At 35.1% G+C, this 21,129-nt stretch overlaps 1 protein-coding gene across 1 annotated transcript in view; it reads right to left on the bottom strand.

Annotated features, from left to right (window-relative positions):
- Window positions 1-876: 876 nt before the first annotated feature.
- The window catches only part of LOC141343145 (zinc finger protein ZFPM2-like), a 98,548-nt gene continuing 78,295 nt past the window's right edge, over window positions 877-21,129 (bottom strand). The window contains exons 6-8 of the mRNA XM_073847746.1: window positions 7,586-7,792; window positions 5,426-5,650; window positions 877-4,619 (exon numbers count right to left, since the gene is read on the bottom strand). Coding sequence (XP_073703847.1) covers window positions 2,149-4,619; window positions 5,426-5,650; window positions 7,586-7,792 — 2,903 coding nt within the window. The 3' untranslated portion in view covers window positions 877-2,148. The remainder of the gene's footprint in view (window positions 4,620-5,425; window positions 5,651-7,585; window positions 7,793-21,129) is intronic.

Here is a 21,129-nt window from a genome sequence, read left to right as displayed (position 1 = left end):
AGTAGTGTGTCTATTCTAATTCTGTTTATTGGCCTCTGAATTAAGTATTTTTGTGCTATTTTTCACCTTAAATTTTTTGCTTAAAAAAAGAAAAGATAATAGGACTATTTAAGCAACATTGCATTTAGAATATATATTTGTTTTACATATTTTTATTAATGCAATTAACTTTAAATTAATATGTCAGTCATATTTCAGATTATTACTTAAAATAAAGTAAACTTTAAAATAAAAATTTGAACTGTTTTATTAAAAATCTTTAAAACTTACAAAAAACAGCATTTAGCATTTTCATTTAGTTTTATTTTTGATGTACTAAAATAACTAATACTGAAATAAAAAATAAAACTATAGAAAAAGTTAAATAAAATGAATATTTTAGTCATATATATTAGATTATTACTTGAAATAAAATAAACTTTAAAATAAAAACTTATATACTTTTATTACAAATATTTCTTAATACATTTTTTTCATCTTCTTCGTCTTATTTTTGATGTACTAAAATAAGTAAAAAATAATTATATAGAAAAAAAGTAATATAAAATGAAATGAATGAATGAAATTAATACAGAAAACTGAAAAATAAAACGTAATTCAAAATATTAATAAAACTATACTAAAATAACTGTTTATTTTAGTAAACAGTGGTGGGTTTATGCATTTATTTTTTGTAGTGTTTGATGCAGAACAGATTTTTTTTTTTTTACATGTTTTGTCTTTTTGAAATGACAATATAGCTACTATAATATATAAAACATAATATATATATATATATATATATATATTATCAAGGTGTGATTGGTAAAAAAAAAGCAGAGGGGGATGATGGGTGTCAGGTCAGCAGAGGTAGGGATGCAGAGACCAGAGGGCACCCTCCCAGCAAATCGCACCCTGTATATAATATAAATATTAGGGACCTGCAGCAATTTTTTTTATTGCTGTAGTCCACTAATAATGTTATCATTAATTATGCTAATTAAAGATATATTTTGCTTAAAAATACTTGTTTTAAAAAAAAAAAAAAAATTATTTAAGCAACATTTAAATTTTTTTTTTTTTTTTTTTTTGCATTTGTCCCCCCTTTTGACAGGACCTGTAAATGTTTCCATTAGCCATCCTGAAAGAAGACAATAACATGGTGTTTATCCTGAGGACTGAAGTTTAATTGACACCACATCAAAATAAAAATTTCCAACAGATCTGGAATTTTATTCCATCCATATACATGCATAGCAACAACATTTTTAAGAAATATTTTTCTTACATAAGGACATTGGAATGATCATTTTTACAGTATTCCCTTGTCTCGTCCCACCCATCAAAAATCACCATTGATAAACCTGCTTTTTGTACAATTTCATTTTTTTTTGTCCAGGAGTAAGAAATAGCTGCTCTTCCCCCTTTATAATACTGCTTTCCGTAATGTTCCCGCCCTCCTCCTTTTTTTCCTTATGTTTTTTTACAAAGTATTGCGCTGAGAGCAAATTTTTAAAAAGGGAGAACAAGGTGTATCAGCAAACAGAAATACAAGTACTATACAAGAATGCTGCCATCCTCATTTAAACATCCACTTCTGAGTCGAAGAAAAGACAGACAAACAGCAACATATATATGCAAAGCCATGTGTACAGTATATGCCAAAACATGAGCTGCAGCGTTGTGCCTGGTTATCCCTCCGAACTGTTTTAAGGCTGAAGTCAAGAGAATCGTACTGCAAGTGACATTTTGACATATACAAAAAACTGTACCAGCAAATAATACACAAGTGCTCCAGTAGCTATTGTTGGGTCTAAATTGCATTGTATCCTGTGCCTATTGTCTCCTTGAACCTAACATACATTGTAAACAATATGTCTGCTACACAAGAATGACTATACATTAACATTACAAACAACTCTGATATAAACTTTCTTTGAATTTAAATTAAGAGCACTACTCCTATTAATACTGATTGTAAAATAAATAAAAGGTGAAAGTGGCACCAATATTACACTTGGATTTTTTTTTCATCATTTTGCATTAAGTCTTCAAATAACGAAAGAAGAAGCTTCTCTTGATTGTCCACAAGCAGTATATAAAACTGCATGATGCACTATTTCAGACACGAACGTGTACCCAAAAAAAACGAGGGGAGAAGAGCCAATTTCATTTCACGTGCTCGGCGGCATGTGACGAGCAGTAAAACTTCTTGTGAGTGATAAAGTTTGACAAGTTATTGAACTGGATGTCACAGAGGCGGCAATACTTCCCACTGCCCGCTGGCGCCGCCGACCCATTTATGCCTTTTCCGGCTGGCGCGGATTCCTCCACGGGTGATTTCGAAGTGGGCGATACATTCTCGTTTGGGTCGGGAGGGTTCTCGGCTCCCCACGTGGGTGAGGTTTGTTCCTCTGGTGATGAGGTGTTGTGAGGCTGATTCTCTTGCTGGGGAGTTGCTGGTGTTTGGCGATCCTCTTTATGACCCCCGTTGACAATCACCATGCTCCTGTTCTTGGGCAGCAGGGGCAGCGCCTCCTTTCCAGGATGGGGGCAGCCGTTGGCTGCAGGCGGTTCTGTGCCCGTCTCACCCGCACCGTTACTGCTTTGCTCCTGTTCCGCCACCTCACCCTGCATAATGAGACTCCCTGCCATATAGTCGCTGCTTTTTATCCCAAAATACGGCGATATTTGCTCAGTACCTTTCACCTTCTTTATTGCTCCAGGATAGAGACAGTGAGGCAAGAACATATTCTTGTTCTCATCTTTCGAAGTCATGAGCGACGTATCGCCGAAAGCTTTCAGATCCGGCGTCGGCCCGAGGTGTGGTGGGAACATGCCTCCGTTCTGAACCATCAACTTGTTGCCACCGTTTTTCTCGCATTTCACAGAACTCTTGTCAAAGATGTCTTCCGAATTATTGCCTTCGCTCTTCACTCCCGGGAACATCGGCTGCTCCAAATTGCCGATCTCGCCATGCTGAGCAGCTGTGACGGGGCAAAAGTTCTGTTTATGGGCTAGGTAGTTCTCCACTTTGTTAAAACTGATCTTGCACACGGTACATTCGTGATAGTCCAAGAGTCTTTTGGGCGAGTTGCACGACTTGTCAGAAAGAGGTGAGCACTTTTTGCTCAGATCTATCGGAGCATCTAGTTCCTGCGGGTCTGCAATAGCATTACCTTTGGGGGCAAGGATAGGCTTGGAGACAGTAAGAGAAGCATCTAAGTGTTTCGGGACGAGGCTCGGAAAGATGTCACATCGTGGATGAAAGCGGTCGGCCAGGCTTTCCACCGTTTCCTGGGATGTGCAAGGATTTCCTAGAGTGGGCATACCCAAGAATCCCGGCTGTGGCCCCATGGGTTGCCGCTGGTCTTGGTCCGGTAAACACATCTCGTACATCTTCCTCCGCTTGCGCGTTCTCATGGTCCGCTGCATGGCGGGCACCTTTGTGGACATGCGTTTCATGGGCGGGTCGTGACGAGTGGCGCAATAGTACTGCTTGTGAACCATGTATGTTTCATGCCGGCTGAAGGTGATGTTGCATGCTTCACAGGTGGTCTTATTTGGGTCGTTGACATCCTCCACCAAAGCCGTGCTGGGACTCTTCACCTCTGGCTGTTTCCCGCCGAGCCTTTCCTCAACTCCTGTTGGTGTAGTAACCTTCTTTACTTGCCCAGAAAGGTCTTTTTCAGGCACTTTCCCACCAGCGTTCATAATTTCCAAAACAGACGAATTCAAGCAAGCCGTCGTCACGAGATGACTGTCAGTCTCTGACGGAAGGCATCCGGGGAGCATACCGACTGAAGTGTGGCCACTGTTTGGACTTATGGCATCGGACACCTTGTCCGGAACACTTGAGAAATCTGGGGACTTCGCCATGTGCTGCCAGCGACTGTTGCAGTAGTGCTTCTTGTGAACCAAGTAGTTATCTAGATTATTGAAGGTGATGTTGCATTCAAAGCAGGTCGCTCCTTTAGGCATGAGAGGACTGTAGATGACAGGAGGGTAGCTGTTCCCTCCATGGCGTAGCCTGCGATGCACCAGCTCTGACATTTTGGCCAGAATCTCAGATGCTTGTGGTACCACCGAAATGTCCTGGGAGAATGCAAACTGTGACAAGAATGGACCCATGGGGAAGGTTGGTCCCATGTTGTGCTGGACAGGCGAGGAAGCTAGCCGTGGACTAGAGGGTTCGGACTTGATTCTGGTGTAAGAGAAACTAGCCTTGCTTCCTGGGTGACTTTCTCCCTTCTGCAGTCCGAGAGTAGGTTTTTTCTCCGGTCTTTCAAGTTCTCCATCAGGACTGTTGGCCTTGTTAGGCGTGCTTTTGGGACTTTGCATAACCACGTCCTTCCTGCCTGACAGTTCGGCTCGTGCCGCCTGCAGGCTTTCCTCTCCTCTTGGGGAGTTCTCGCTGTCGCTCTCTCTGTGAATCTTCCCAGAGTGCCCGTGTAAGTCTTGATGCTGCAGCAGTTCCCTGTGGTTCTGGAAGCTGATGTGGCAGTGATTGCATCTGAAGGCTGCCTGTGACAGGTGTGAGAGGATGTGGTGCTGGAATGTAAGGAGTGAATCTGCTGTGAAGTTACAGATTGTGCATTTCAAGCTGGTGCCAGGGGGAAGAGACTCCTCCATTTTGACACCTGTGAGAAAGAAAAAAGAGAGTTTTTGTCAATCTTGCATTTCCATCTAATTTTAAATTGTCTGCTGTAGCATTTTCCTAGACACTATTGTCAATATTACTGCCTGATGGTGACTATTTGCGATAATATTTAATATTATTATTAATTTTGTCTTTGTTTATGACTACTAAAGGTCTACAAAATAGGAATTTGTTATGAGTGAGCAAAATAAACCTGGGGTCTGAGGGGGTTTTGGTGCCCTGGAGAAGTTTTGACATTTGTGACCCTGGACCACAAAACCAGTCATAAGGGTCAATTTTTTTTCAAGATTTATAAATAATCTGAAAGCTGAATGAATAAGATTTCTATTAATGTTTCGTTTGTTAGAAAAGGACAATATTTGGCCGAGAGACAACTATTTGAAAATCTGGATTCTGAGGGTGCAAAAAATCTAAATATTGAGAAAATCACCTTTAAAGTTATCCAAATGAAGTTCTTAGCATTGCATATTACTAATCAAAAAATAATTTTTCATATATTTACGGTAAGTAATTTACAAAATATCTTCATGGAACATGATCTTTACTTAGTATCCTAAAAACTTTTGGCATAAAAGAAAAATGTATGACTTTGACCCATACAATGTATTTTTGGCTATTGCTACAAATATACCCGTGCTACTCAAGACTCAGTTTTGTGGTCCAGGGTCACATTTGTGCATATGCCAAGTGAACAGTTACTTATTTTGATTAAATGCGCAATGACTGTGGGCTGCTTTTTTATATAATTGTCAAAATGCATTGTATTTATTATACCAGCATGCTTACCACTGTGTGTGCTCAGGTGCATCTCTAGAGCACGAGGGTTGCTGAAGCTCTTGTTGCATTGTGGGAAAGGACAAATACTGGGAGTTTGGTGGGAATTGGTGTCAGTCTCTTCAGAGACGTTATCAGGGTCCCTTTGCCGCCCACTGCAGTAATACATCAGGTGGGCCTGAAGGTTCCTCTCACTCCTGTACCATATCCCACACGCTTTACAGGGGAAGATGTCCTCTGAAACACAGAGACAAGCATGTGAAGGCAAACCTACAACAGTTCTGCTGAGCTGAACTCCGCTGAAGTGTTTATTTTGACACATTATGAGCTTTAGCAGTAGCATTTTGAATCAAATTGCATCATGAATGCATTCATGCCAACCATTTCTTTTTATTCTTCTAAAGTGGAATTGCTAAGAGGAATCATAGGGTATACAGTTGAGGTCGAAACTTTACATCCCCTTTTCAGAATCTGCAAAATGTTAGTTTTACCAAAATAAGATCATAAAAAATGCATGTTATTGTTTATTTAGTACTGACCTGAATAAGATATTACCCGCTTACATATATTTCACAAGAGAAAATAATAGTTGAATTTATAATAAAAAATACATCCCCTTAATTCCTAATACTGTGTTGTTACCTGAATGATCCACAGCTGTGTTTTTATTGTTTAGTGATAATTGTTCATGAGTCCCTTGTTTGTCCTGAACAGTTAAACTACCTGCTGTTCTTCAGAAAAATCCTTCAGATCCCACAAATTATTTGGTTTTTCCAGCATTTGTGTATTTGAACCCTCTCCAACAATGACTATTCACTGCTATTACAAAAAGTTCAAACGCTTACTGACGCTCCAGAAGGAAAAACCATGCATTAAGAGCCAGGGGGTGAAAACTTTTTGAATTTGAAGATTAGGGTAAATTTATCTTATTTTGTCTTCTGGGAAACATGTAACTATCTTCTGTAGCCTCTGAAGGGCAGTATTAAATGAAAAAATATGATATTTAGGTAAAATAAGAAAAATGTACACCTCCATTCTGATCAAAAGTTTTCACCCCCGGCTCTTATTGCATGTTTTTTTCCTTCTGGAGCATCAGTGAGTGTTTGAACCTTCTGTAATAGTCCCTCAGTTGTCCTCAGTGTAAAAGGATGGATCTCGAAATCATACAGTTATTGTTGGAAAGGGTTCAAATACACAAAAATACTGAAAAACCAAAGAATTTGTGGGACCTGATTTTTCTAATGAACAGCAGGCAGTTTAACTGCTCAGGACAAACAAGGGGTTCATGAACAACTATCACTTAACAAAAGAAACAAAAAACACAGCTGTGGAGCGTTCAGGTAACAACACAGTATTAAGAATCAAGAGGTTGTAAACTTTTGAACAGGGTCATTTTTATAAATTCTCTTGTAGACCATTTGTAAACATCTTTTATTTGAAATACCTTATTCAGGTCAGTACATGCAGTTTGTATGATCTCTCTTATTTTAGTAAAATAACATTTTGCAGATTCTGAAAGGGGGATGTAAACTTTTGACCTCAACTGTATATCAGAAGGGGCGTTAGGAGTGTTTGGGACATCTGAATGATCAGTTCACATGCACGGCTCAAATAACAGTTTTAAATGACAATTCTGCTGTGATGTTGCATGGCAACAGAGATGATTCCAGTAGGCTCGTGCCCTTTCCTCAAGGGCAAATGAAAACATTGCACCATCTGCTAGCAGCATCCTCTGTGTCAAGCTGAACTCTAGACTTCCCTGATAAAGTCAACAAACAAAGTATTTGCAAATGGCTCAAATTCTACAAGGTTGGTCAGAGTCCAGATATGTTTACTGTACCCCTAAACTGAAGGGCAGAACATCATGTTCCTCCAGCAGAGATTAATCTGTGAATAACTACAGCATACTCTTGTTTTCAGTGTAATACGTGCGCGTGTAACACGTTGTGAACTGGCTCAAATAATCGCTTGGAGAGCTCGGCGGTGCAGCCACGGGAACAGGTGAGACCCCATATGCGGCAATATTGCAGCCAAGTTTTTCGCCAAGCGGAGACTCAACCGAACGGCTTTATTATAAAAGTATGTTGACAGTTCTTAGTTTTGATTTGCTGCATGCATGTTTATGATGCCTGTGGACAGTTATTGAGCTTGTGTGTAAACAGAACTGCTTACTGTTGACTATAGCTGTAGGTAATATGGAGGCCATGGCAGCTTGCTGGGGCAGGAGCTGGATGGTGTCCAGAAGGCGTGCTGGGTACATGCCCTCACCGAGAGACATGTGATTGACCGCCTGCAATCGGGAGTCAAAGTCCACTGCGAATGCCACCAGCTCTTCGCCTTCCATCATGTTCTTGGTGGTGGTGCACCACAACTGACCACCTGTGTGACACAAGAAACCACACATTATTACTGCTGCATTTACACACTTACGGTTAAAATTATGAATTACTCGTGGTTCTTTAAAGGTGAAGTGTGTAATATTATGCTAATAAGATTCATGTCAATATGTGACCCTGGCCCACAAAACCAGGTCACGCAGGTATATTTGTAGCAATAGCCAACAGTACATTAAATGGGCTTTTTTTATGCTAAAAATCATAAGGATATTAAGAAAATATCATGTTCTATATTTAGTAAATTTTCTACTATAAATATATCAAAACCTAATTTTTGGTTAGTAATATTCATTGCTAAGAACTTCATTTGGACAACCTTAAAGGTGATTTTCTCAATATTTTGATTTTTTGCACCTTCAGATTCCAGATTTTTCAAATAGTTGTATCTCTGCCAAAACATGTCCAATCCTTAAAGCTTATTTATTCTGCATTCATATGATGTTTAAATCTCAATTTTGAAAAACTGACCTTTATGACTGGTTTTGTGGTCCAGGGTCACAAATATACTTCTTTTGTTTTCCCCTTCTGTTTTCAGAGAAAACTACACAAGCTTATAATTTGTGTTTTAAGGAGATTTTCCCCCTTGCTGATTGATTAATTAATTTTTTTCCTACTGGTTAACTAATTTTACTAAATATTACCAATATTTTGGGTTCAGTACAATTTTTTAATTAATGTTTTCATTAAGCGATGATGCAAATTGATTGAAAGTGACAGAATTTTATAATGCTATATAATTTAAATTTCAAATAAATGTAGTTATTTTGGATTTTCTATTCATCCAAGAATCCTAAAGAAATGTATTATAATTTCCAACAAAATATTAAGCAGAACAACCGTTTTTAACTTTTTTTTTTTTGCACCAAATTTTGATCATGTGACACTGAAGACTGGAGTAATGCTGCTTAAAATTCAACTTTGCATCGCAGGAATAAATTACATTTTAAAATATATTACAATAGAAACGGTTGCCTAAAATTGTAATAATATTTTACAACATTACTGTTTGTATGGTACTTTTGTTCAAATAAATGCAGCCTTGGAGAGCATAAGAGATTTCTTTAAAAAAAAAAAATTACAAATCTTACCCACCACAAACTTTTGAACTTTAGTCTGTAATATTATATTTAAAATTCTGAAGTAGTTTAGACTAGTTTTTACATATATTATTATTTAATTAAAATGAATTAAATTCAATTTATAGGTTAAAATTAATGAAATAAAAATTATGATAATTTATTATACATTTATCATACTTTTATGTAAAGATCATGATTCCTGAAGATATTTTGTAATTTTCCTACCGTAAATATATCAAAACTTAATTTTTGATATGCATTGCTAAGAACTTCATTTGGACAACTTTAAAGGCAATTTTCTCAATATTTCGATTTTTTTTTGCACTTAGATTCCAGATTTTTAAATAGTTGTGTCTCTACCAAATATTGTCCTAACAAACCATACATCAATAGAAAACTTATTTATTCAGCTTTCAGATGATGTATAAATCGAAATTTTACAAATTTACTCTTATGACTGGTTTTCTGGTCCAAGGTCACAAATTAGTGCTTGAAAATGAGAATAAATCATTTGTGTAGCTAATGGAATTAAGGGAGTATTCCGGAAACCTGCTTGAAAACAAATCACTCTTTTTGCAGTTTTTATGTGCTGATGTTACACACTTCATCTTTAACTAATCATGTTGCTCTAAAGGCATGATATATATTTACGGTCTACTGTACATCACACATTTCAAGTTCAGATCAAACACTCTGCTTGAGCATTCTGAATACATTCAGAAAAGACAGAAGAAAAGAAAAGGAGGGAGGGATAGATGGAAAGTCAGCGGCAGGGTTTAAGCTCAGATAGCATTTATCATCACACACTGAAGGATTTCAGCCGCACTTCATTTGCCATTCAAGGGATTAAAGTTTTAAATATGACTATTTACAAAAAAATCTGGCTTCCGAGATAACAACAAACTATGATACGCAGATGCTAAATGGCAGAATTAGGACATTGTTTCAGTAGGGAAGCTGGACAATTCATTAAAGCTCTCAGTTAGGGATGTGCAAACACACAAACTCTGCTTTCACAGCAGCTGTTGGAAAGGTAAGGAGAGAAAATGAAAGAATCTGAAAGAATGATACTGCGCAGTCATTAAACTACTTTTTGCACACATTTAAAGAGAAAACTTAGGGTGAAATCATTAAATAATCACTGATTTTAAGGTGCTCAAAATGAAAGACATACAATGAGACCACATATATAAAAGAAAGTTTGAGAATGAAATGGCTTTCTAATACAGGCACTGACTGCGAAGGCTTCCGCGTGTTAGAAATGTGCGACTGCTGCCTGAAAGAGCAGCTTATCACGGTGTGAATCTGCAGAGGGGAGACACACTCTTCAGACGGGTCCTCTTCATCAGCGGGATCCTGTCACACACCACACATGCCTGGAGAGGCTCTCTCGTTCCTTATCTCCTAATTAAAATAACAAAAACTGCCGTCGCCATCAGCGCAGATCACAACTGTCACCTGCAACAGCAGGAGGGCGCAGGTCACCTCTGCCTGCTCAAGAGTACTGCTGGAAGTTGCATGAAGAACTCATTACTTACACTAGAAACGGAGGCAGAAACGGGATGTACGCGGGGCGCCACAACCATTGCTGCACTGTGGGATGGCTCATGAGTTGTGATGTCAAAATGGATCACTTGTAAACTGAAAACTTTGAGACTGCACAGAAATGAGGTGTTATAAAAATCAGAACAATATCAGTGTTGCCGTCATGTATTTCTCTAATGCGGATGGTTTTCAGACTGTAAGGTTATGGTTTGAAATCAGTGGTTTTCAGCTCGTTTTGCTTCAGGTTTTAGATTCCATATTGGATATCAAATATAGCATCATACATATTTGTATCATTTATATCATTTGTGACCCTGGACCACAAAACCAGTCATAAGTAGCACGGGTATATTTGTAGCAATAGCCAACAATACATTGTATGGGTCAAAATTATTGATTTTCTTTTATGCCAAAAACATTAGGATATTACATAAAGATCATGTTCCATAAAGATATTTTGTAAGTTTCCTATCGTAAATATATCAAAACTTAATCTTTGATTAGTAATATGCATGGCTAAGAACTTTAAAGCTGATTTTCTCAATATCTTGATTTTTTTGCACTCTCAGATCAGATTTTCAAATAGTTGTATCTCAACCAAATATTGTCCTATCCTAACAAATCATGTATCAATGGTAAGCTTATTTAATCAGCAAATCTCGATTTAAAAATAATTACCCTTATGACTGTTTTTTTGATTTTAGGTTTGAAAATATTTTAAAGTATTTTTTATTTAATACTCACTTTTTTATTTTAAAATATAACAGTATTTTCACACCTTATTATTTTGTTTATTATTCATTAAAAAACGAATAAAGCGCTATAATATTATTATTATTATATATTAATTTATTTTCTATATTATATTTAATGGGTCACACTATGTTTTGAACCAAATCTCCAGGTGCAAGAACCAGACTGAAAAACTGGTTCTTGCAGACTGTGCACCCCTGATTACAATATTTAATAATATTTTGAATGAACTGTTATTTTTAGTTCTCATTTTCATGTTAAATGTTTTAGCAATTTTGTTTGTGCTTTTGTCTATTATAATAGCTTTTTATGTCATTTAGGCTGGCATTTATATATTTTTATTTCAGTTCTAGTTGAAGTAATTTCAGTACATTACAATTTAGATTTTATAATTTAAGTTTACCTTTTTTTTTCTTCAACAATTAAAAAAAAATTGTTTTAGTTTTAATTAACAATAAAAATGTATCTTACGGAATAAGAATATGCTTGAAAACATTGATAATTATTAATAATCTCAACAAATATATAAATACAGAATGCACAATGCAGTGAAGTGCATAATGAAGTGATTTAAAAAAAGAAAAAGAAAAAAAAAATATATATATAATGGGAATATAATATATATTAAAATAAAAAAAGAGAATTTTACACTACCAGTCAAAAGTTTTTAAACAGTAAGATTTTTAATGTTTTTTAGTGTTTTAAAGTACAGCAAAAGCACTAAAATTTTGAAATATTTTTACTATTTAAATTAGTGTTTTCTATTTGAATATCTTTTAAAATGTCATTTATTTCTGTGATTTCAAAGCTGAATTTTTAGTATCATTACTCACACATGATCCTTCAGAAATCATTCTAATATGCAGATCTGCTGTTTAAGAAACATTTTTCAGGATTCTCGATGAATAGAAAGATCCAAAGATCAGCGTTTATTTGAAATAAAAAGCTTTTGTAACATTATACAGTATACTGTTCAAAAGCTTGCATTTTGGGGGGAAAGAAATTATAGAAATTAAAACTTTTATTTAACAGATCCTTTATATTGATCAAACGTGATATAAAGACATTTATAATGTTACAACAGATTTCTATTTCAGATAAATGCTGTGCTTCTGAACTTTCCATTTATCATGAAAACCTGAAGAAAATTCTACTCATCTGTTTTCAACATAATAATAATAATAATAAATGTATTTGAGCAGCAAATCAGAATATAAGAATGATTTCTGAAGAATCATGTGACACTGAACACTGGAGTAATGATGCTAAAAATTCAGCTTTAAAATCACAGAAATAAATTATATTGTAAAATATATTGAAATAGAACACATCTATTTTAAATAGTAAAACTATTTCAAAATTGTACTGTTTTGCTGTACTTTGGATAAATAAATGCAGGCTTGGTGAGCAGAAGAGACTGTTAAAAAACATGAAAATATTACTGTTCAAAAACTTTTGACTGGTAGTGTATATCTTTTACATTTATATTTTAAAATCCAATTTTTTTTTTATTTCTCTAAATTTGCATTCTCTCAACAACTAATGACTGCCAAAATACTGCACGCTGTATGGATGACCTTTGACCTCAACAACAAGACATGGAAAATGTTTTCTCCTGCCTATTGAAAGCTGATATGCCTATTCATTTTGCTGTTAATATCCATAATTATATGGTTAACTGCATTTTTTACATTTTAATAATTAGTATTTTCTCTACAATTCTTACATTTTTTTAAAATTATTTTTAATAACATTTTGTTAAATCATTCTGAATTTTCATCAGTCTATATCTTAGTGGAAATGACAGTTCAACACTGCACTTTTTTGGCAAATGCAGAAAAAAAATTTGTGCACGGCCTTCTAAATACTGCAGAAATAGTAAGAGTAATATGCCAATATTCTATGTCAAACACACATGCAGTGATGAACAAAAGCCTGCCTCGAACCCTTCGCAGGTGTGGGCGGTCAGGCCAGCTTCTTTGAAATTAAATTAGTGTAGAAACACTTCCATCACATCCTCCTCCTCAACTCAAGGTGCTCGTGGGGTCACAAAGTCAAACTTAAAGAAAATCCACAGTTCGGATTGGAGACTTCCTGTCTGTGCCATTGTAAGTTCACACACTGAAACACACAGGTCGATGGGCGGCCCTAAAGCGAGAGTGCACGCGTGCAGGAGACACGGGACCCGGGCTGAAAAGCGTAGCCAGCGCCGTGCTGCTTTCGCCTGTGAGCTGTCTGCAGCAGAAGGCCTTTGTGCCGCGGCCAACGCAGTCGCAATGAAGCCTATTGTCTCCGTCCTCCTGCAGCGCACCTGATAAAAGAATAAAGAACTATGACATATTCCAAAAACAATGGAGGAATTAAGGACACACAATAAGCCAGCTGCTTCATTAAAACAATCAAAACCCGGTATCCTGTACACAGTCCAGATAACTTTAAAAAAAGCTTCTTTTCACACAATCTCACGCTATAGAATCCACTAGCACGGGCTCGTCCTCGCAACCCAAACCCCCCCTCTCGTTCGCACTAATGATGCTTTTAAACACTTACTTAAAGATGTTCACATAAAGGAATTACAGGAGGGTTCAGCATTATGCAATTACCCATGTAAGTCTGTGCCGTTCTAATCAAACGCACCAGGATGAGCCGCAGAAAGGCGGCTAATGCAAGGCACGAGCGCTTTGAACGATCACTTTAAAAGATCGACCGTCTTGTAAATGCACAAAACAATCCTTTCTTGCTCTTGTTTGCTTTTCTTTCTGTCTTTCTGTGGCGAAAGCCGACAGAAGGGTTGGCTAATGAACTGGCCGGAGGACAGCTACTCAAATGTTTGCATGTGTAAACAGTGAAAGACTTTAATAGTTTGCTGTAAAATGCATAGTTAAACATATTCGTGTTTGTTTCTCCCATCTGTCCAGACAAACGGCTGCATCAGAGGCCGTAACGACGGCGTTGAGCACAATCCTTAACGCTACGCCAAAAATGAATCTGGGACAAAGGAAGGCAAATGCATCCTTTGTATTTTGTGTCAATAAAGGTGTATTTGATGTTTTAAATTGTATGCCATCCTTCCAGAAAGTTTTTACCTTCAGACATTCAGTGATTTATTCACTACATGCAAAGCTGGAGCAAATTAAATAAGTAAAAATAATTAATAAAAATACATAAATAAATAGAAAATATAAGTAAACAGCAGTTCTTAGTGGGTCTTTACCCCAAATAATAATTTTTTTTTTTAGCAAGAATGCTTTAAATTGATCAAACAATGTTACAAAATATTTCTATTTCAGATAAATGCTGTTTATTTTAACTGTCTATTCATCAAAGATACCTGAAAAAAAAATCTACTCTCTGTTTTCAACATAGTAATTATAATAAATGTTTTTTGAGCAGCAAATCAGAATATTAGAATGTTTTCTGAAGGATCATGTGACTGGAGTAATGACGCTAAAAATTCAGCTTTGAAATCACAGGAATAATTTACATTTTAAAATGTATTAAAAACAATAATAAATAAATTAATTAAATGGGTTGCAGGTTGTTCTTCTAGGACAGTGGGGGGAAATGATCTGAAATGCCAATAAAATCATTGCCCAAAAGCTTTCAGTTAGTTATTAAAAGGGAAAAATGCTTTTCAGAACTTCAGCTTTATTAGCGGGCAGAATGCAATAAGCTGCTAATAGTCGAATACAAAGTATTTTGAGACCTAAAGGCTTCAAGTACTTATAAAAAAGACTCAGCTTCGTCTCTGAATCAGGATATAAGGCTGAAAAATAATCTAAGACCAGTAAACTAGTGACTGAATAGTTAATTTAATTTCATTTTAGGTCATTTGTGACCTTGGACCACAAAACCAGTCTTTAGCAGCATGGGTATATTTGTAGCAATAGCCAAATATACATTGTGTGGGTCAAAATGATCGATTTCTCTTTTATGCCAAGAATTATTAGGATATTAAGTAAATGTTCCATGAAGATATTTACCATAAATATATCAAAATGTACTTATTTGATTAGTAATATGCATTGATAAGAACTTCATTTGGACAACTAAACACGATTTTCTCAATATTTAGATTTTTTTGCACCCTCCAATTCCAGATTTTCAAATAGTTGTATTTCGGCCAAATATTGTCCTATCCTAACAAACCATACATCAAAAGCTTATTTATTCGGCCTTTAGTGTATGTGATGTATAACAAATTCATTTTGCTCTGTCCTCAAAAATAGTTGCTCCAATTTAAAATCTGAGGTGCTAAAACGACCTTCAAAATAAGTTGCAAATGCATGTTCCTTGTCATAAAGTGGTTTACCACATGGAGCACTTTCCAATTCAATCAATTCTCAGTGGATAAAATCAATTCCATCCTTACAGTCTTTATAGTCGAGTACTGTGTTTCACTTGGAAATGCATCAGATTATGCAAGTAAAGCGGGTTGCATTTCATGGCTTTGAACAAAACTTGCCTGGTTAAGACTTAACTCAGTACAGCGATGAAACACAGTACTGAGGTACTGCTTTTCTAACACTAATTATGAATTCATTTGAACCCAGTAATTAATTAAGACCAAAAACAATACAAACCAATACAGCAAGTCTACAAAAAATCTTGTTACAGATAAGCCATCAGACTGATATGTTCTGTTACAATGTCAACAATCATTGTGTACAGCCATAAGGGGGCACTGTTCCCATACTGTAATACAGATCTGACCTATCAGAGCTCTCTCTGCTCATCCCAAAACCACAGGAGACCAATCTCAGACACACAGCTACTTGTCCCCTCCTTGTTTCCCCGAAAAGACAGTTTTCTCTAAGCATTTCATTGTCTCGAAGTAACTATTTTACAGTATTTTCCAAAGCATAACTGACTGAATTAATGTACACATGCTTACATTCTTTGCACATTTGTGGAAGTAAATAAATGACAGTAGCAATACTGGCATATTTGACACTGGACCACAAAACCATGTTGCATGGGTATATTTGTAGCAATAGCCAAAAATACATTATACGGGTCAAAATTTTTCTTTTATGCCAAAAATCATTAGGGTATTAAATAAAGATCATGTTCCATGAAGATATTATGGAAATTTCCTATCATTAATACATCAAAACTTAATTTTTGATTAGTAATATGCATTGCTAAGAACTTCATTTGGACAACTTTAAAGGCGATTTTCTCAATATTTTGATTTTTTTTTGCACCCTCAGATTCCATATTTTCAAATAGTTGTATCTTGTCCAAATATTATCCTACCCCAAATAAACTATACATATTTATTCAATTCATGTAGTATATACAGTTATGATATGGTGTGAAATGCAGTATTTTGCATTGCATTAGTGCAGATTTATATAATAGCATAGTAAAGTAATGTAAAATTTCTTCTCAATGTTACACATTCCAGCTTTCTAACTGCGATCAGATACAGAAATGTGTTTATAACACTGAATGATTTAAAACTTGATGTTTATTTAATGATTAAAAGCTGATTTTGACAAATCCCTTCAGAAGTACTTTTCATTTGCAGATTTGAGCATCACACTGACAAAAGCTTTAATTTACTGTGTTTACAGCAACAGCTGTGATGAGAATTCGCATTAAAAACACATCCGCTCGTCAGTTTAACGTCAAGCCCGAACTTTGTTTACACATCACATGAATGTTGCAAAAGCATTTACGGATGAAAAGCAAGCATCCCACAGCGGAAAATAAATACATTTGGCTTGAAATTACCCATTTTTTGTGCATGCATTATTATGAAAAAAAAACAAACAAACAAACATAGAATTTGATCTACTTTTTATTGGAAGTGGCGTAGATTAGCTCAAGAGTAAAAGAGAGTGTTGAGCAAACATTCTCACTTCGTCAGGTTAGCGCGCATTGGTTGCGGCCAGTCGACATGTGTTTACTGCGGCCCCCGCTGGGAGGGACACACACATGCCACCCGTCTTGACCATCAGCGTTAATGGGACGTCACGCCTCCGTGGCAGCGGGGAGCGGTAGTGTTGAGCTGCGCAGCAGACCCCCAGCTGTGGTCGGTGGCCCGCGTCCCCTTCCCAGCATGCTCCACGCTGGGGAGCAGGTGAACGGCCGGGCTCCAGCGGGACCGTTCTCGTCCAACATGGCTCCGTCCCCGTGCCACATGGGCCCGTGGACGCTTGCCCTCATGCAAATGCACGGCCTGGAAAAATGGCTCCTTCTCCTCTTTGGAAACCTCGACTCGGGCCGTCTGGCAGTGGCGTTTTTTCGTGGGAGATTGAGCCAGATTGATGCACCTGTCAACCATTTTGGAAGATGACGGATCGCTGCGACATGGACAAATCACAGGAGGAGAGCTGACAAAGATGTCTCGCAGTGGAAGCGCATTCTGGGAAAAAGGGGCGTTTGAGGTTGAGACGTGTCGTTTTTTTTTTTTTTAATATATAATAATACAGTAAACCAGGGTTGCCCAAATGGAGTTTGTGAACCCCTGGGGGTTCATGAGGGAACTGCAGGGGTTTGTGCGTTGATTAAAGCTAATAATCAATTATATCCATTGTAAAATTAACATAAATAAATGGGGATGCACGATAATCACGATATAGGTAAATGCAATTATCAAGTCAAACACTACAATTTAAGTACATATCTATAGAATAAATAACTATATCTTCTCAGTTTACAGTAGATGCAGTAAGTGCTGCAAGTTTAATGTACATTTGGAAACGCAATGTGCACTAGATTCACTTTATTTACACATTTGCATAATTTTTGTGAGTGAAAATGTACATTATTGCAGCAGCCATTTTCAGTTTCAGACAAAATAACAGCACAAGGATTTAAAATGTTGAAGGTTGAGGGTTTGTAGGACATAATGTAAGGTATAAATGTATAATTTTAGTGTAACAAAATTACAAAAATTATGGTTATAATCGAATATTACAGTAATACATTTTGGGCTTCATTTATGTAAATTGAGTTAAAACAAAAAAATATATATATAAACAATTGTAACAATACAATTATGAATAATTTATCATTATTTATTATCATTTATTATTAAAAATCAATTATTCCATTTGATTGGCTTCCTAAACAAATAATAATAATAATAATAATAATAATTTTACAGTGTAATTTTAATCTACAACAGTAATAACAGTAATATACATATTTTTTAATAAGCATTAAAACAACAAAAAATATTAAGCTTCATCATTTGTTTAGGAACCCAATCAAAGTTAATAAAAATAATAATAATAAAATAATAATAATTTTACAGTGACATTATAATTTACAATGGTTATATATGTCTTTATTTTTTTAAATTAAAACAACTAAAATATTTATCATTCAATAATAAATCAAATAATAATAATAATAATAATAATAATAGTAATAATAATAATAATAATAGATGTTTTCATTTTTAAATTAAAACAACAGAACAATTAAAATATTTATCATTCATCATTAATCATTTGTTTAGGAACCCAATCACATAATAATTTTTTTCTGATTATTATTAATCAATTTTTCAATTTAATTGGGTTGCTAAAGTAAAAAAAAAATATATCTATCAAATTAGTGTAAAATAATAATAATAATTTCACAGTGTAATTGTAATTTTATAACAGTAATAACGGTAATATATACATTTTACATTATACATTATACATATACATCTTCATTTTTAATTCAAGTTAAAACTACTAAAATATTTAGCATTTATTATTTGTTTAGGAACCCAATTAAATTTAATAGTAATAACAATAATTTTAAAGTGAAATTGTAATTTAGAATGGTAATATATGTCTTTGTTTTTTAATTAAAACAATTATTATTACTATTAATTATTATTATTAATTAATAAGATCTATCAATCTAAATATAAAATGACAGTTGTTGTACATTTGATTGGGTTCCTAAATACCAGTGCATCTAATTGGTTTTGCTGCCACAAAAAAGAAAAAAAGGAAAACAAAAAGTTTGTGAACTCCTGCAGTAAACCATAGGCACACTGTAAGTCTGACCAGTGGCGAATGAGTGTGAGTTTGAGAACCTGTTTGAAGGCAGATTATTTTTGCAACTGTGTTTGGTAACACTAATGGCACAGAAAGACATCACCCACAATCCTTCCCGAGAAACCCGAACGCCTGCACCACAACCCTTCTGTAATTCCACATATTGCACAAAGCGTGAGCTAATTACGTCCGCCGTCGCTCCGAGCATCTGAAATAAACAGTCAGTGGCTAAAGGATCTAATTGCGTTTGTCGGCTGGTGCGGAGGGAGGACACTACTGCCCTCGCACAGTGCCATGCTGTCGTCCTGGCACGGCCCGTCCACTGCCCCAGGTACTGCCATACGGCCATCTGGAGCTGACATCTGTCTCTCTATTGATCATAAGGGTTTAGCACTTGATCAAACAGACTGCGACAGGAAATTGCTCTTTTCCCCACAGTAAAGGTGGGCGGCAGGCACGAGGGTAATAGAGTGGAACAGATTCGCTGGGTCTCGCCGCAGCACACACCAGCCCTGGCATCCAGAGCAAACGTGGAACGGGCACCGGTGGAAACGGCGTGCCAGGGTGTGCCCACTTCAGCTGCTGTGTGCGTTTGTGTGTGTGTGCGTCCCAGGAGAAGAAATAAAGCGGTAAAAGGATTGTTTTGAAATGAAAATCCTTCCCGCTGATGTCTACAGCATCATTAAAACTTCTCGATATGCGCTGAAAGGCTTCACTTCGCAGCACGCTTTGGAAAATGACACAAAATGGCAAAGGAGTTTGGAAAGGTGTCAAAAACAAACCCAAATATATCCCAAAATATTTACAGGGATAAATGCGCCAGATGGGGAACGTTCTGCTTTTTTTCAGGCGCAAACATACTCTGTAGCTCAGGAAATGCTGAATACAGGAACATTTTAATGAGCGCAAAACATCTGCTAAAGTCCTCGTCCAGGCAACCACTTCTACAAAACACTCAACATTTCATGTTTGTATAGATGTAGTCCTTTGAGTGGCATGAAACACAATGTTTATATTGTTGTGAAAATAAAGGAAATATACATCGTTTTCATATACAGTGGCTCCAAGTATTTGTATATTTCAAACACGCTTAAAAAATGCTGAATCACTGCATTATATAACAAAGCCTAGTGTCATTTATTAAAAAGATATTAATAAAGAAATGTAACTTTAAACCAAAATATTTTTTTTTAAATTTAAGATAAAGTTCAGAAAATTTTCTGGTTATCAAATGTAAAAAAAAAAAAAAAAATTATATATATATATATATATAATATTTAATTATATTATATTAAAATGACAGAAATATGCATTTTTCTATGCTATGTGTCAGTGTAAAATATATAAATATTTTTTTATATTATTTTAGATATTAAATTATTTTATTATGATATTGAATGTCTCACAACATTAAAAATAAATATAATACTATATATATATATATAGTATTATATTTAATTATATTAAACTATACTATATGTGAGAATAAAAAGCTACAATTATGAAATATACACAATTACATTATAAATTATAATATGTATAAATATAACAGAAAATGACTGATATGCATGTTGCTTTTGCATCTATATGTCAGTGTAAAATAGATATTTTAATTTTTATATTATTTTAGATATAAAATTATTTTATTATGATATTGAATGTCTCACAAAATGGAAAAAAAAATATAACTAAGAATTCAGTAAAAAAAAATATATATATATTTATTTATTTTTTAAATTATTATAGATATTGATTTATTATTATGATACTGTCTCAGTATCAAAATGTAAAATAAATAAATAAAATTATTATATATCCTTTACATAATATAGTGTAATTTTATAACTACATACATGTATAAATGTATTTTATATATATATATATATATATATACATATACATATACATATATACATACATATATATATATATAC

Source organism: Garra rufa, chromosome 9 (assembly GCF_049309525.1).
Source record: "Garra rufa chromosome 9, GarRuf1.0, whole genome shotgun sequence".
NCBI lineage: Eukaryota > Metazoa > Chordata > Actinopteri > Cypriniformes > Cyprinidae > Garra > Garra rufa.
Note: the sequence above shows the minus strand (reverse complement) of the source record. Positions and strands in the feature narration are given on the sequence as shown.